Source organism: Lathamus discolor, chromosome 2 (genome assembly GCF_037157495.1).
Source record: "Lathamus discolor isolate bLatDis1 chromosome 2, bLatDis1.hap1, whole genome shotgun sequence".
Classification (NCBI taxonomy): domain Eukaryota; kingdom Metazoa; phylum Chordata; class Aves; order Psittaciformes; family Psittacidae; genus Lathamus; species Lathamus discolor.
In genome coordinates this window covers 28,503,210-28,522,112 of record NC_088885.1, presented here as the reverse complement: position 1 = coordinate 28,522,112, position 18,903 = coordinate 28,503,210, and the positions used below count along the sequence as shown (strand labels likewise).

The 18,903-nt window shown below is 34.1% G+C and overlaps 1 protein-coding gene across 12 annotated transcripts in view; it reads left to right on the top strand.

Annotated features, from left to right (window-relative positions):
* The window catches only part of DGKB (diacylglycerol kinase beta), a 500,304-nt gene extending 481,510 nt beyond the window's left edge, over positions 1 to 18,794 (top strand). For all 12 annotated transcript variants that reach the window (XM_065666235.1, XM_065666238.1, XM_065666233.1 and 9 more), the window contains 3 exons: positions 3,637 to 3,757; positions 5,673 to 5,733; positions 15,211 to 18,794. In XM_065666235.1, coding sequence (XP_065522307.1) covers positions 3,637 to 3,757; positions 5,673 to 5,733; positions 15,211 to 15,318 — 290 coding nt within the window. In that variant the 3' untranslated portion in view covers positions 15,319 to 18,794. The remainder of the gene's footprint in view (positions 1 to 3,636; positions 3,758 to 5,672; positions 5,734 to 15,210) is intronic.
* The last annotated feature ends 109 nt before the right edge of the window (positions 18,795 to 18,903 follow it).

Below are 18,903 nucleotides of genomic sequence, written 5' to 3'. Positions count from 1 at the left end.
TGCAGAAGAAATACAACATGCCTTAAAATTGCTAGTTTTTGCTCTATAGTTGGTAGAGACACAAACAGACGCACACGTGTGTGTAACTTCAGAACATAATTTGAGGATCAAAAAGAAGTTACTTTCTCAATTAGGTTTCAAACACAGTTGGGATACATGTCATGGAAAAGTCCACATTACCAGCTGTTTTAAGTGATTAATGATGTTTAGTGAACAGCAGTATTCCTTATCCTGGTCTACAATGTCTAAGATGTGTAAGAGGACAACAAAAACAGTGATGCTAGATCAACCTGCAAGTTCATGTAGCTCAGTGTCTGACCTCTGACACCAACCTGTGTTGCATTATTAGAAATAAAGCACGAGAGAGCAAACTTGTAGTGAATCTTCCATTAAGATGCCTTACCAAATATATAATAATTATGATTTCAGGAATTTAGAAGTCTAGTAAGGCGTCATGGTGTAACAAATTATTATGTAGAAAGGATTTCCTGCTTGTTCTGGAAACCCTTAGTTCTTGCATTTTGAGAAGTGCTAAATTACAGTACTCTCTTCACCTACTCCATGACACTCATTATTTTCTTATCTTTCCTCCACTCATCTCCTTAGCTTCTGAAGGTTTCTAGTCTAATTTATTTTCATAGAGTAGCTGCTCCATATTTGTTACCATGTTTGTTGCTCTGTCATTTTCAGCTATTTTGTATCTTCCTACACATTGCTGAGTGGGCCAGAACTGCACTTTCCATCCTATATGGCTGTACCAATCATAATTTTTGATGGTATTTGATCACTATTGAGCACTGAGCTGATATTTTCAATGAAGTGGCCACAGCATCTCCATATTGTTAATTCCAGCATGATAGTATTAATTGTATCCCAGCAATATAAATATACATGTGTCTGTAGATATATACACACAGACACATACACACTGTGGTTCTTTCAAATGCAGTATATATGCATATAACAGTTTACATACCTGCAGTTTCCGCATGCCATTTAGTGTCCATTAAATTACGTGTGGCGAATTTTCTGCCTTTGCATAGCCCTATTACTCAGTACTGTAAAATTCCTGAACTTTTTTTTAATTGTTTTTTCTCTTTACTTCACTGAATCCTCAGGAACTCACTATCTCCTTCCATTTCCAGATTATTTAGGGGTATATGTTGAGCAGTACAGCGGCCAGCACTGATCTTTCTGAGAAATCAGTGATAACCTTCCACTAGAATGAAGAATGACTTCGTCTTTCCTGTCTTTTAATTTAATAGAAGATCTAATCTCTTTTAATAGAGCTTAGTCTCTTTCAGAATCCTTGGTGGGGAACTTTTAAGAACAAATATAATCCATTCATTGATGTCTTGACCCTTTTAATTCTTTGACCCTTTATATTCAGCCAGTGTAGCCATGTAACATCTTTGAAGAATTGAACCAAAATAGACACACTCCCTTTTCCACTTTTGCTCAGTCTGAGTTCTTATCAATGTCAATATAGCTCAAGGATTTCTTGATATGTATATGACTATGCAAAAGCATCAGGAAAGATGTATTAGCAAGGGCAGGAGCATGAACTAACCCTAAGTCTATAATTGCATGTTACACTTGCTTTAGTTTTTCCAGCTTCTGAAGGAAGGTTATGTCTAATTTAAGCTTGATTCTAAAAATATTCATATTTGGCCTAAAATAACCCCACTTTGGGAATGTGCCACTGCAAATGTAAAGCTTCTGAAAAGGTTTCACTTTTTCAGTGTATTAGAGTGTTGTTCAGTTCCATCTTCCAATGTTTAATATACCACATTTCTTGAGATGTGTGGTACAGATCAAATGGCAGGATTTGACCCTTTGTTATCTGCTGTTACTGGCAGTAATTTCACAGCTATTGAAAAATGATGCATCAAATTTATATCCTGCAAATGTCACTATTCTGAATCTTGCATATGTTGCCTGAGCTGTCAGTAATAAAAATCTGTTCTTAATTATTCCCCTGTTTAAAAAGTAGTAATTTTTTAATAACCCAGTCAATAGAAATTTGATGTTTTCTTGGCTGGAAACATTTTAATGATTTAGTACATCTATAAAGTTCTGTGTGCTTTTCTAATATAATACCTTTTGAAAATGAGAGGCCTTTCTCACCTAAATCCCTATGGCTATCAAGAAAAGCAGAAATTGTTTAAACCCAAGTTTAAAAGTGAGTAACTTAAACATCTTGAAAGAAAAATAATTCAGTTGAAAGTAAGACATACAAAATTGGGTTTACATGTGTTAGAGGGGTGCAAACTATTGAATGTATAGTTAAAATTAATAATATTGTATGTTTTAATCTTTTGTCCATCATTGTTTTTCCTTAATAGGAAAGAATAGGTTTTAGTTTCGCTTCATTAATACTATAAGGAACTGATTTCACTGTGATGAGAAAATGAAAATAGCAAAGAATATTAAGGAAATATAAGAAAAATGAAGGCTTTGGATAGTATCAGATTTTCTCATTGGAAGCAGAGTAATCCAGACCATAAATCCTATTTCCTTTTCATATTCCCACCCCCCCCACCCCCCCACCCCCAAGTACTTGTTCAGTTAATTACCTTCATTGAAAGTCCAAAGAAGTGAACAAAAAAGACTCCCTTTGAAACTTTGGGCTAGGCTCATAGGTATGATAATTAGCATGAAATTTTACCTTCATTAAAGGTTGAAGGGTTTAAAATATACAAAGAGTAATGTGCTCTCCTTTATTTATTTTTTCAATGTGATGATATACTCTAACATTTTAGCTTATTCCTGTGCTTCACCAGAGAATATGCCGTTTGGAAACATGGATATTAACAGCGAATCTGTAAAACATACATACAGCTAAAAAACATGTTTCTTTTTCTTGTCCATTTGGTCTTGGCAACATGCATTTTAACAGGAGCATATAAAGCATTTAATACAAAACACCCTCGCTGATTCTGGATATTTCATTACTTTGCTTAGTTATTTCTCAAACTAGACTGCTATATTACTGTTTAGGTTTCTGGTTGTATCTCTGTATCTGAAATTCTAGACAGAATTTGTCCTCACTCCTTGAAGTCAAGCAATCTATTTTGACAGATACAGGATTTATTTAAATATATTTTAAAGTCTAATGCCATAATGCTACATAGTCAAAAAAATGTGTGAAATAAAAACATATAACTGGTGCAAACAAGCACTACAAGGTTGGGAAAAATTAGATGAATAGCTGCTGATACAAGTGTGTTTCTGCCCTTTTTGCACTGAATCTATGTACTACTTGAGACAAAGATCCAGTTTCTGAATTTCTAAACTGCAAACATCTCATTCTGTGAGCACAACCTAAAGAAGGAGCCTCTCCTATTTTCTCGTAGAGTAAGATTATTTCTTCAGTATTCATGTATTAAAATTCAGAGGTATTATTTTTGTATTTTAGAATCAGTTTGGTCAGGTTATTTTAGAGTGGTGTGACAATAGGTCCAGATGTGTTCAGCTTTAAAGCTGCAATCACTTCCTAGGAATCATCATTTTTGCTAGTTTTCTTCTCTACATTTTGTATTATGAGGCTGGTCTTCTCACAATTCTTACCAGTCACAGAACAACCACTGTCAAAATGGCATCTAGACAAAATGTTATTTTTTTCAACTTTTGCAGATCTAAGTGACCAGCTTATGGAAGTGGTTGGTCTGGAAGGAGCCATGGAGATGGGACAGATATACACAGGTCTGAAAAGTGCTGGAAGACGGCTTGCCCAATGCTCATCTGTTGTCATCAGGTATCAGCATCTTCAATTTGCACTGGACTGTTGTAGTGAAACAGTAAAGTTTTATATATTATCAGTCTACTTTGGTAACTTAATAGTCATAAATACTGTACTTATTTCTTGTGAAAGTATCATTTTCGTATATGAAATATCTATTCCATCCATATTCTATGCCTGTACATCTTGCTTTCTTTAAATGCGTCAAAAATCTAGAAAAAGGGTGTTTACATTCAGTCTTCACGTGCTGTATTCAACTGTCATTTCATCCTATGAAGAAATACTGTCAAGCAGTTGGAGCAGAAGGAGTAAGGCATAAACATATTGCAGTTTATCACTGACATACACCCCATGCACATTTGAGCAAAAAGTAATTTAACATTACTTTGACACTTTTTAACCCATTTATAATGCATTCCTCACCAGGGAATAGTAGCATGTATTTAGTATTTGTAAAGCTCTTTTTTGATCTCTAGAACTCAGAGGGCTCTGGCTTTGATTTGTTATTTACTGAATATTCACAAGTCATTATTATTAAACCTGCTGATATGTATAAGCCACTAATGGTGGAGCACACTAATTTAGTTGTGTTTTATTGTTCCTGTGCTTAAAGTGACCAGAAAATTCACAATACAGGAAACCTGGATTAGGACTCAAGGAGAAAACAATTATTCTAACTTTTGGATTAAATAAGGGTTGGAAAAAAGAGAGATGGTCAATTCTTCCTCAGTGAAGAATTTATCAGGAAGAATTTTCCAAAATTTTAATAAAGTCATAGTTACACAATTATAAACCCCAGAAGCCTCGAATGAGCATAAAACAGAACAGCAGCAATAAAAACTTTAAAATAAGTAGGATTTGCAGAAGTGACTGATAGATGTGGAGGCTCTCCTCAAGGACTGGTGATGTTGACTTCAAAAGTGCTCTTCTACTAGATGAGGAAGAGAAATGAGATTACAGAGCCATTCCAACATTCTCTGGATACCAGGAGATAATATTTATAATATTTATAATGCCACATCAGCAGGACCACAACTGAAAAAGATTCAGAACCCTTCCAAACCTATAAAGTGAGATCTCATTCTTCCCTTCCTCCACTTATGACCATAGATGACAGTGGATTATCCCATGAACTATCAGTCACTTTTGAATAGTGTCCAAGACAGTATTTCCATTGATGAACATGAGTACTTAGTTGACTCATTTCACCTTTATTAGATTTACCTGCTTTGTGTTATTTCTAACAGTCTTGTATGCAAACTATTATAAGTGGAAAAGACCAAAAAAGATCATCCTTAGGGTTTTTTCCTTTCTTTCTTGTCTGTAATTTTATTAAAGTGATATCAAAAACTAGATAGGGAACACTGGCTGTAGCTTTATGTTAAAATCAGTGTCACTTTACTAACAATTTAAATTTATAGCATGGTATGTTAAAGTCTCTGAATATAGTACAGCTGTCATGTTATGTGTTACTCTGTCTAACCCAGAGTTAGACATGAGTGTAAAAACATCTTTTATGGTTCTAATAAATGGTGATGATAGAGCTAAAATTTATTTCTTGTTTCCTTTATAGCAGTCAGTCTAAATTATAAAAATAGCAGAGGTTCCTTTATCTTTTCAGTTAATAAGGTTTATTCCTCAAGTTCTTGTGTAATTGACTCTTTATTTCACAAATTATGGACTATTCTCTCAGTAGTGTATTACTAGCAAGATGTGTGAATGTTTACAATGTTTTTGCTTTGTTGAAAATCAAACTAAATGTGATTGAGTTACTTTTGTAAGCATGTTGGACCATACTGGAGATTACATAGAAGTTCAGGGATAAATCAGGATTATATGTGTGTGCCATCACATATATGCCTCCTTAATAAATACATTTATCAATTTTGTCTAGTTAATTTTTCTTATACTATGAAATATATCCCTTTAGGACCAGCAAGTCACTGCCTATGCAGATAGATGGGGAACCTTGGATGCAAACTCCTTGCACGGTAAGTATACTGTTATCTCAAGGAAGAGAGCTAAACAAAAAAAAAAAAAAAAAAATAGGAACTTTTTTTAATGAGTAACAAAAATAACATTGCTCAGAAATTCATTACTGAATTAAATTATTTATTACTTTCACTTGGTTTTCAATGATAGAAAAAGAATCTTTTGGTTTAAAAAGACAAACACTGCCATCAGTATTAACTTAATTTACTTAAGTAATTTCTTCATACACTGTTTTTATATAGTTCAACACCCAATGCATTTTCAATTTATCATGCTGTTTTTTTTCCCCACAGGTTAGGGTAGAATAAAGAAGTATTGATTTCAAAAGTTTATAAAATACTCGAAGGGTGCAGTCCCAGCATCCCTTTACCCAATGTGATCCTTTATGATGATGTGTCAGATTTGTTGTCTCTGTTGCTGAGAAAAAGCCAATGTTCTTTTTGATGCTAACATGTATAAAGTAACTAATTATTTTTAAAAAATTTGGGGAGATTTTCCGTTACATGTTTGAGAGCTCATATCAAGGAGCTTTTATTTAAAGCTGAAGTTTTAACTGGGCTGATTGAATCATATGATAGAACTAATATTTTTTAAATCCTTACATTTCAAATAAGAAATTAAGGAAATTTAATCTGTTGTTTCAGTGAACAGTCATATGAAGTGAGGGCAGGTAAACAGCAATACAGACATGATAGGACAGGATAGGAGCTTGCACAGAGGAGGTTTGAGTAGCTGTTTCTGGCAACACAAGACAGGTGTATGTTTAAGAACTCTCCGTTTCATCTCAGCGTGAGACAACATTTTGAGAAGATATTGAAAAGATTTAAGCTCTGTGTTGTTGAATATAGGCTTAGCAACAAGTTTTAATATATAATTTCAGTAATTTTTCTTTCCCCTAAAGAAGACCTGTGTTTTAAAGCAGATGAATTGGTGTATCCGTGCAGCTTGTGAGTATGACAGCGTGTGACAAGGAAGAAATCCCACTACAGATAGGAGTAATTCCCCAAACCAGGGTACTGGATCACTTTCATGAGCTTTATGTCTGTAGTAGAATTAAATGCTACACAAAAAAGTAAAAGGGAGCACCTTCAGTAAGGTGCTAACAGGCATGGGAGCTGATAGTATATGGGTTAGGAGGACAGAAAAGGGTTGTAATAGTTTACGTTTACCAAATAACACCAGAGTGTACAGCTGAACAGCAGGGAGAGTGCCTGATCTCTAATTCTGTATGGTTAAATGCTCAGATGCTGCAATAAGAGAGCCATGTGCACACACTGTGTGAAAGAACAGTGGGAATTTTAGATTTATTCCAGTAAACCTTTCGGAGTTAAGAGATATCAACAGTACTGAACCCAGCAGTTACTTGTTCAAGAAAAAGACATGTAATTTTTCAGTTGCCAAATCACAGAAGAGAACTTTTGGAAGGATGCTGGCAATAACATGCCTTTTTTTTTTTTTCTTGATTGCTTGCTCTGTGCAAAATCCCTGCTATCTGATTGATAACGCTAGCAAAAGCTGCCTGCACAATTGAGGACAAATGTGAAAAAAGAAACAGTTCTTACATTTCAATTACTGCCTTGAGGAAACAGTAAATTATTACTGACAATTACCGCCATCCAGTTGAAGTACCACTTTAAAGGGATAAAAATGGCACAGGCTTTTCTGTGGAACACAACCTGTTTGCTATACCATTGTTAAGAGAATATACATTGTGTTACATACTGTTGAATGTATTTATTTCTTCTGAGAAGAAAATACATGAACTATTTATCCATACTACTTCACCTCAATGAATTTAGATACCAAGTTACTATTTTATGTTATTCATTTTTCCAGGATTTTTTTTTCCTTGCTGAGGAGTTTAATGTATTTATTGCAGTTTCTCCTTGCATTATTGTTCATGTACCCTACTCAAATTAAAAAAAAAAAAAAAAAAAAAAAAAGAGAAGGCCAAGAAAAGAATCATGAGCATTTGTCTCCCCTAGAGACAAATCTGTGTTTTCTCCCCAAATTACCAGTAAGAAAATTATTAATGACCAGATTTTTAAATGGCAAAAAGTGTGATATCAGATGAAATCCATGAGTTTAGTTCTTTATGAAACATACGAGAATTTTATTTTCTAGCTCCTACGAAGAATTGAGGCCCATATCTAAACTGGTGGCACTCCTACACTATGCACTGAGACATAGGGATTCATTCCCATGGTATGCTGAGGGAAGGCACTTACTAGATTTCTAGCTATATTGTTTTAAGGACAGAAGCCACTGTTGTGTTTGGATATACCATTGCACCAGTTCTAGGGGAGAGACACCTGCATCTTGTTCTGTTATTGCATAGATCATGTATGCCAGTTAGACACAGCAGCTGAGCCTCAGGTTTTTGATTCTTCAGTGTTCCAGCCAGAAAGTTTTTGTTAAAACAAAAAGACTACTGCCTCTCCCCCCGCAACTGTTCTTTGTAAAGTTGAAATCACGCTTTATTTTGATATGGTCATCTCAGGAACTTCAGAGTTATCTCAGTTTAGTAGTTTTAGGGACTGACCTATAGATATTACAGAGGCTAACTGCAAAAGAAATTCATAAACTCAGGAGATACTGAATCAATCCTTGCCCAAGGTGCAGGTGGTTAAGCTCAGAAGTCCTTTTTTGCTTCTGGTTCAGGTTTTGGTACAAATGAGAATATTTTGCAAATGATTTTTCAAGAAATCAAGTTCAACCCGAACAAAATTCTCCTGCTATTTCATTATGCATATTAAGGAAAACAAGTTCTGCATCAAATCACTGTTATCTATGGGATGCAGGCTGTGCATACAGTCTTGGAAATCTAGTGCCTGTTGAAGGAAGCAAGAAGTTTATCTTTGGTACTTCTCCTTTCTGACTGGAGAAAAGTTTTATACAAATAGCCTGAGTTGCTTACAGCTGCCCCTTCTCCTGCATGTAGAGACCATGTTCCCCCCCAAAATGACAGCGTGGGCTCTCAGAAAGTATTGTGGGATGTGATAGATAACACAGTGATTCCCCAGAAGCTGCGATCTGTTAGTGATCAGTTTAGTACTAAAGACATTGTTGTGTACTTTTTTTAACATCTTTTATGATCTTCTGTTGCTCATGCACCTTGTGTCCCTAGATGTACTTAGTACTTTAAAATATGAGTGGCTTGGTCTGAAAATCTGTCATCCAGAATTATTCAATATGTTGAACACATGCAGGCTGCAATGTCTGACAAAGTCACCCTGCTCTGATATAATAAGATGCAGAATTTGCTTGTCAAATTGTATTGTTTTCACTGCTTTTTATAGAGGAGTCTCTGGGAGAAGGAAAGATGATAATGTTAATGTAATGTTAAACATCTCATCTGATTAGATGAAGAGGACATTCTATCAGAGCTCTCCCAGACAAATACAGAAACATGAAAGATGTCTATGGTTTCACCTGATCTCCAAACAGGTCATTAATTGTAATGAAACTTCAAAGACTCTCAAGTTAATTCAATAAACTTTAACTTTAGACACCAGGATTTTTTTTTTTTTTAAGAAAAGTAATCTTTCAATTTAGCTACATAAATTATTAGTATTGTTTTGAAAAACTCCTTAAAAATATTCCATCTTAATTAGAAATAACTCTGATTTCAGTTCTTTCATCTGTTCCTAAGTTGCTTGGCATCATATCTGAAAGAGTGACGGGCTGCTAGCAATATTAGATTAAGAGTAGATGACAGAAATGTCCATAGGAATATAGTGTAAATGAAGGAACTAAAATGAAAATTTATAGTCAGAGCCCGCCTAATGGATTGCCTAAACTGTAGTTTCATAAACATCTGAAACACGTAGTATTTTTAGGATTATTTACTGTTAGGAAAACTTCTAGTAAGCCATTTAATAATGAAACTCAGAAACAATATTTTGAAATATTGTCACTTGGATGCACCTTAAAAATAAGTTTTAAATTAATGGTTTCTCTCTAGCATTTCCTGTTAGTCCCTATTGATACAAGAAGCCTGAGCACATAGGTCCCACTGAAGTCCTACTTTTGCAGTTAAGTCCACAGAGAAACAAGAACTAATAACAGACAAACAAAAAAGCTTTTACTAATCATCACTCTAGGACAGAGATGGTGAGAAAAATAAGAGTCACAGACTTGCTTTTATGTAGACCTATTGTCACCAACACACCACAGATAGAATGAAGAAGCTGCAGATGTATTCTAGACACTGTAAATTATCTTCTTTCCATGTCACTGAATGTAGTGGTATTTTCGTATCAGTTGTGTATAATGGGAGAATTTAAACTTTTGTCTGCTTCTTTAGAGCAAAGAGGAGCTGGGTCCTAGATATGGTGGCTGATTTAAGTAGAATATCAGACAATTATTACATAGTTAACCCATAAATCGGTCAGTTGCTAGAAAAAGTTTTGGTGTTAAACTAACATGCTGCATTTTTTTTTCCCTTTTGAGCAACTGTGAGCACACATTTCTATTTCAAGGCCAGAGTGATTTATTGAGTTTTAAAACTTTATTTTGCAGTAGGGCATTACTTTTTGTGCTCACAGGTACAATGCACATTAATTAGTTTTGTTTACCTATGCATATATTTTCTGAATTTCACAACAGTAGTTTTTGTAATTGACAAAGCAATTTTCTGCATGTGTGCTTTCCGCACCCCAGACAAATACTCTAACATGTAATGCACCTTTCTTTCCAGTTCAGATTGTTAAGAAAAGAATTAGTTGTGACTAATTGCCAATTAATTTGCAGTGGTTTTAGGGAGGAGGGGGGAAAACAATTGCACCTACTAATTAAAATTTAAAATATTCCAAAGTGTCATCTTTAGGTGTCTGTGGAATACATAATTTCCATTTTAGTTCTGCACTGGATCTGTAACAACCCTGAGCTTGACAGCTCTATTAATTTAAAACCTCAGTGATAGCTATTAGTACAAAACATGAAAAAAATGTCATTAATCATTTATTTTAATTTCGCAGCTCTGTCATTTTCTCGGTATGTTTAAAAATTATGATGACATCGTAATGTTTTCCAATCTACCTGTGTGAAGGGGAAACGGATCACACTACTTAGAAGAGAGACTAGAGTGTATTATTAGAGCTTAATTAATACCAAACTGATTAGATTTGATTGCACTTTGCACAATAATATTGTTAAGAAATTTATGTAAAAGATGTGTTGCATAAAGCTATATTTAAAACAGATCTAGATGTGAAGAGATTTTGACCAAAATGCCACATAATCCAAGACATTGATTTTGTTTAGCACTGCCTACATTCTATAGGTCGGATTCATACCATGATATTCAGTACAGCTCTTGATCACCTCACAGGAGGATGAAAGTATTTGATAACTCTGGTGATACAGAGGTGTTGCATCCCTCCATTTCCTATAAGGGAAGCAACATATGGACATTTAGGCTGTGGGAAAACCCTTATACCCTCAAAACTACCAATATGCAAACCCTGCTGATAGCATGGAAAAACACGACTATAAACTAACCAATCCAACTTGAGAAGTTCTTTTCTGTCATTTTTTTTCCCCTCTGTCATTTAAATATGTTCTTTTTTTATTTCTGTTTTCAGTTTTCTACTTTCATTTAGCATTGTAGTTAGTACCTAGTTTTATGTAACGGTGTTCTCTGTTAATAGTAAGTATTTAGGCATTCTGTGAAGTCAGGAACATGAATGTAACTGGCACATATAGCAGAAAGGAACATGAAGGCAAAATTGACTGATGTAAAAGTTATATTTATCACACTAAAACTATTGATGTTCACTGCATTCATTTAGTGGATGCATTGTATTAATGTGGCTTCAAGGCATATTTTGAAACTCTGACCTGCTCCTGAAACAAATAGATGTCTGATTTCTGCATTTATACATATCTTCAGTATCGCAAATTCAGGTTTCTGCTTCATAAAAAAATTTGCTATCAACAAATAAGGAGCCATTACTTTCACATCTTTTAAGAATTATGCTCCTTTTTAATTGGATCTTGTGTTCCTTCGCATGAATACATCATTGGGCACACTTTCTAATACCAGAAAAGTGGTTTTGAAATTGCAAATGCAGTATTATTGTGCTAAACCTGTTTACTAGGTATAGCAGTCCTTTAAATCTCTGTGATCATGAAGTCATAGGATAAGATCTTGGCTTCCATTAGTGATGAGAGTTTTGTTACTGGCCTCAACAGTTTGAGTTTAGCCTATAACATTGTGTATCAGGCTTACAACAAAAATCCACAATATCTTAGCAACTCAGGTGGCTATTTACTTTCTCCCAAACTGGAGTTTTGTTATTTCCTCATTTTACTTTTTTTTTTTTTTTAATAAAAATTTGTTCCAAATATGCCAAATAGAAGCGTTTTTTTTCACCAGCAGCACTTCCCCTAATTTATGTTTAAAATGTCCTCTATATTTTCTGTAATTATGTTTTCAATAAAACTAAGTGATCTCAAAAAATATTTTTCAGAATTCCACAGTAATTTGTATTAGTATGTTTCTCAGGGTATCATCAATTTCTAAAAATATGTTAGGTTTAGTGTTTGGGCTTTGAGGATTTTTTTTGTCTGAGCAATCTCTTTTTCTTGTATGTGTGTAAATCACAGATTCACCTAGGACAAAAGAAAAGCAAAAAAAAATTATGGCTCTTATTTAAGGCTTTTATAATTGTGCTTCTGAAAAAAAGACATGAGGTTGCTTTCTGAATGAATGAGAAACTGAATGATAAAAATTAGTCTTTAGATATTCCATGTGCCTGCACACAGATTCTCTATATAGCTGTAAGTGATTTCTTCATTTTCAACTAAACTAAATCTGGTTGCTTGTAAGTAAAGATTTCTCTCCTTTTTCTTTGGTCAACTTCAGTCTCCCATACAGCACTTTCAGTGTTCAGTTCTACTTTGATCTACAACATTATTTTCCTTTCTGAGACTCTTAGTGCTCCTTCCTAGCTCAAAGTGTGTTGAGTGTCACTTACGGGCCAGACGTACACCACTAACTCTCGCAGTGCTACCAGTATTAAAACAGAAGCAGAAGTGACAGTCCAGAGCAGAAACGCAGTACCTGAGAGTCTTGAGAAAGGCAAAATTAACCTATTTCAGGCAAGGTACTACAGTGGTCTAGAGTGTATTATAAACATACTTCTCTCTTTTTATCAACCAAATGTAAGATTTTTTTGTAATGTTTTACTGTTATTATTATTTTTAGTAGGAACCAGTGGTTATCATTCTTAACCAATGCCATGTCAATATACACTATTGTGCATAAGTAGAAAAAAAATACTTTAAGTTTACTCTTTATTTTTATATTTTCATAATGTAAAATATGTTTTTCACCACTGGAATTGAGCCAGTTTATAATTGTTGAAAATATGTCTTGGAGAAATGCATATAGGACTCCATCCCCATGCATGAGTGGTTAACCATGTTCAGGCATCTTAGGTGATCTCAGCTAATAGGATACAACATACTGAAGAGGTCATGGTCTCTGAAACAGATGGCTCAAGCCAAAAAAGACCATTACAAATTATAAACATTTTCTCAATATGTAATTGTATTCATCCTCGCAGCATTGAACAGCCCTAGTCCAACATGCAATCTGTACGGGGTGTCAGGATTACTTCACCTCTTCATATTAAAGACATCTTTTGAGCTTTGTTCTTTTATTCACTTTAAGATGAAATTACTATGATTTGCCTCTGAAAGGAAACCGAGGCCATTCCTAGTGCTGCATCATGGCCAGATCTTGCAGTAAGCTGATCCCTAATGACTCTCAAAACTTCAGTCACAGCAGCTGTAGATCACTTCATGCATTGATCCTCAGGATCTGGTTGATGTCATCACTGTTCCTGAGCCCCAAAATATGTCTTGTTACATGTAAAGTTACAAAGATTCTTGAGGCGATTTTCCAGGACTAGATCATCAGCTGTTAGAAAGTGACATCAATGGAATAATTCCAGTTTACCCCAACTACAGATTTGGCTTGCAAAGCAGTGCCTGAAGCAGAATTTCTTGTGAAAAAATATATGTTGATGCCTGTCTTTGAAAGCAAGTGTTATTATCCATGTGAAATTAATCTAGGTTTCCAAAAAAACTCCGTATGCTAAATTTTATACTAATGAACAGTGTTGACAAGAAGAGGTCACGTATGAAATTTGAGACTAATGAGCTAAGGTGGCATGAAAATGAGCATTTGGAGAGTAAAGTAAAGGCTCTAATAGAGTTAAACCAACCCATTCATTCTGTTGAGATTTTTATGTTTCTGTCTCTTTATATTGTAAAGTAAATTTCCACCCCAAGAAATGTCCTGATCTATATTTTAATGAGCCTCTCCACATGGCATACATTTTTTGTTTCATTACTATTAGTGAATGACAAGTGAAGGATATTCATTTTAGCTTGAAAATGTCAGGTATGCACTTTAAGAGATATATTTTTCCAGTTTTTAATGAGGTGGTGTTTCTTTTTGGAAGAAATACCCGTCTCTGATGTGGGTACTATGCAGGTGACAACTGATATTTAATAAGTGATGGTTCTTGTATTAGTCGTAGTTCACTAAAGAAAATGTCTCGGATTGCTTTTGAAAAACTCTCAGCGTCACTAGCCCAAAGGCAAGATGTGACCTTTTTATTACATAATGAGAATCATTTATTATCTCACAATGTATCTTAAAGTCACAGACAAAATGCCACTTTGATAATTGCTTTCAATTAGCTTTGAGCATAGCATACATTCATAAAATGTCTTCTCTAATTTAGACTTGAATTAGAGAAAATTGCAGACATAATCTACTTTAAGGTTGTCTCATTTAAGGTGATTCGTAGTTTTATATCAAAGAAATCAAAACGGGTGGCTTTAGAGCAGTCTTACAAAGTGTTTTAAATAGTCTTTTGAATATTTGAGTCTGTTCTATTAACAATTAATTAACAAATTAGAATGCTACTTCATTTTTTGACCTTTTTTGTGTATTAACTTTTAACTTTTGTTCATACTGGTTATTTTGAAATTAACTATCGTTCTGTATTAAAAGGGAAGTACAGGTTGATTAGATGTATAAAGAAAGCATACAAAAACATAGCTGGTATCTTAATAATGGGCAACTGCTTGGTCTGTCAGCATGTATGTCCTTTCCAACTTTTAAATTTTTATTCATCTTGTAGATACATAAAACATTCAACTGCAAGCAATAAATCCCACACTCAAAAAGTTAAGATCACATGTTGGCATGTATTTTATTACATAGGGTTTTTTAATATTGATTGCATGTATAATTTAAAGTATTTGTGGAAACAATGATTACATGTAGATTGGTTTACTGCATATGTAACATCATTCATGAAAAATACAGGTATTTTCTTCTTTGATTAAATGAGGAAGCTTTGGAAGTCCCAGATAAAAGATAATTCAGGCATCTAAGATACTTGGAATTGAACTAGCTCAGGGGATAACTGTGCTTTTCTTCTCTCTTCCCCCAGATAAAAATTACTCACAAGAACCAAGCCCCCATGTTGATGGGACCTCCTCCAAAAACCGGTCTTTTCTCTTCTATCATCAAAAGAACAAGGAACCACAGCAAGGAATAAGCCTGCATAGTTTAGGTTTTAGGAAAAAAAAAAAAACAACCCAAAAAATCTAGCTTTGTTGAGCTTTGGAATATTTATGCTGGAAATCTTTCAAGTATTTTAGAGTATCTTCTACTTGCAAAATCATGGATTTTGGTTCAACAGTTTCTGTATCTGAGCTAATGTAAAACTATGCTACTAGAAAAAAATATCGTCACAGTTTTGTAGGCATTTTGCATGATGAAAGATGTTTACATAAAGTGATACAGCATATTTTTTGTTGCATGCGTTACCATTTACTAATCTATGGGCTAATTCTGCCATGGAATTTGGGAAGAGAATGCCATGGGTAATTTGATTTCCTGTCTTTTCCATTTCAGTTTTTTCTACTACAGTGATCATATGCCATAGGTTCAATAGGTTCATCGAATCAAACCATCTTCACATCAATAACCAACTGGACCTGTTTCAGAGTGAAGTTTATTACAAGTCTTATTAACCTATACTTTTAGTTTATAATTTCTTTCTACCCTGAGAATATTTTTATTTCATCTAAACATTAAATTCTTATATCTAATTCTGACAACTCCTATGTATGTGAGTAACTGTACCTGCTGAAAACATCTAACAATGTGTGCAGTATTCAAATGAGCATGATTACTCTGGTGTAAGTTTTTCTAATATTGGAAGTCAGGGAAAGTTTGAGCAAAAGTTGTAAGGATGAGGAAAGCCTGCTAAGAGTGAAGATGATAATACTTGCAAAGCTAGCCATCAGTGTTGTTTGTTGAAACACTAGAGTTATTTTAATGAGTAAACTTCTCTGTAACATGGCAAACATTAAAACATTCTGCATATTGACTGAAAGCATAGTGCGTATACACAGAAATAACCAAAGCTCATGCCTAATAAAGTGCATTTCCCACCAAAGATTTAATGAAGGATGCTTCAGAGAAATGGGTTAATGCATAATTTATCAAGCTCACTGGAGTAGACTCACTTCTGAAAATTTACAGTTCTTTTGATTACATTGGCCATGTCCAGACAAATGTTGGGGTGGGAAAAAAACGTTAAATTAATTGCAAGTAAACACTTTTCATTTGTTTACTAAGTTGATAGACATAGACACATACTCTAAATATTGAAAAATTAAACTTATATCTAATTTTGTTTCATTATTATTTATAAATTTGTCATCCATAACTTACTTAACCCCTAAATTAACTTCTAAAGGAAAGGATAAACTGTTTTCTATTCCCCTTTTGTAGTCTGTTGTCTGAAATCAAAACGTTTCTTGTTGTAAATTTTAAGGAGGCAGTTGCTCAGTTTTTTACTTTCTTAGCCCACAGAGAGACTTCCTAACAGCTTAGAAATCATAATACAGGGATTTGTCCAAGGTTTGCACAGCACTGTCAAATGTTGAAGGGAAGTCTAAGAATGGCGACTTTTTTCAGTGTTGTATATAAACAGTCGCAATCAAAACTTTTTGTGCAGTCAACACCGTTCTTTGTTCAGAGTGAGCTGCTTCTCAGCTCTGCATGTCTTAAGTTCTCAGAGATTTCATCAAAAAACAAGGAAAAAATAAAACTTTGCTTGAAATGCATGATTTCCCATTTTTATCTAGACTTTAAAATGTTAATGATTTGTTAAATCTATTTTTCTATTGATTCATTCATCCAGTAAAAAAACAGTACTTGATAATTCTGTAGTGCACGGTACTGTGCATGTATTTAAATAAAGTTACTATCATTTGTTCCTCAGGACAAGTATTCAACAGAGCCCTAATTTATATAATAGACACTGAAATGAAAGTCAGTATATAGTTGGTAAAGATTGTCTTTGAAATATACAGTCTGTATTCTGTAACCGTTAGAAGGTAAATACCAATTAATGTTATGTTCAGCATTAGGTAGAAAAATATGAGGCCAATTATTTGGTAAAATTAAGATCTAGTAATTCCCCATTCTTTGGTCCAGTGGGATTGACAAGTACAGTTACCACAGAGGTAAACTAATATTTTTCCTGTGCATTGCAAACACACACACACATAGAAGCGTTTGGTGCACTTCTTAACTGCAAACATACATAGAGCAAAAGATATTTGCAAAAAAAACAAAAAAGGTACTTGCTGACATAATACTACATAAAGTGTATATTTGTTTTATGAAATTACGGTTACAAGTGTTAAATATTTTCATGTAATGGCATAGGATTTTCTACCAATGCTCTAAACTTTTTGTGGCAAAAATGTGTTTAACAATAATTATAATGTGCTCTCTATGATTATCTCTTGAACATTGTAACTCTGAAAGCAAATAAAATTACACATGAGCTATTATTTAATAACATATGTAATTTTAACTGTGCTAGTCTGTGATAGGAAATTGTTCACAACAGCTTTTCATACAAAGAAGGATAGATGGGTTCATCTAATCACAATTATATACAGGTATGACTAGACATGTAATAGGTAAAGCAGGTCTGTTGGTTAGTAAGTATCAAGTTCTCACTGTAGCAAAAATATAATGGAGCAGCTATTTTACGGCATTGGCTTCTATAGCAGTGGCAGTCTGTCTTCCTATTAATCTTGTTTGGTTTGGGTTTATTTTAGCGTGGCCTCTAATAAATTAAAGCCACGATTAGATTAAAAGTATTGATGATGAAGATAAAATCTTAGAATACATAAGACATTGTATGAAAAGAAAATAGTGGACTTAATGAAAGAACTTCAGAGGGGGTTCCATTTTTCCCTTCAGTATTAACATGATGAAATTATACATTGGTGTATGAAGTGAAACAAAGAATATATACATGTGTCTTCATACAGTTGAAACTGGTGCACTGTTCTTACATTGACTGGAGTGGTAGCTGTAAACCTTCCACTGTTTACAACAAAGCATCCTTTAAGGCCTCATTAATGATGTTTACAATATAAAAAGGAATGTAGGAATTATATCTGACACTAGATTTGCAAATTTTTCATATCCCTACTCGAGTGTTGCAGCTGGGCAATGTGCTGAGGAAAGAACATGACGTCTCAGGAAGAAACCTTAAGTTCTGAAATCGGTCAGCATCACTCTGACTTTGCATGAGTTCCTGTTAAAAGGAGGTAGAAGCAGAATTTCTGGCAGAGACAAATACAGAATTACTGTTTCCAGTACTTGCAAGATATTTGTATGCATATCATCATGATTATTTAAAGCTAGGGGGTTAGACCTCGTGATTTAGGCTTATTGGTGTGTTGTAAGTGTATGTGCATGCTAGATCAGATAATGTGCTGATATTCTAGGATTTTGATGAGCTAGGAAGCACTTGATTTGTGAAGCAGAAGTAGATGTTCTATAACATTTCCTCACTCTTATTAACTCTGTAGTATTGCATGTAAATCACAACAATGATTAGCTAATATCCAAAATTATTTAAGGCAAATAAAGACAGACTTCAACATGTTTCAAAATATCAATGTAAGAAGTCAAAGAATGCGTGGGCTAGTTATTATTATTGGAAGAAAGGGAAAAAGTACTTTTTTTATTTTTTTTTAATATCTGGGTTAATATTTATTAACTAAGACTGTAGCTATTCAATGATTATTAGTCATTTAGGGTGCTG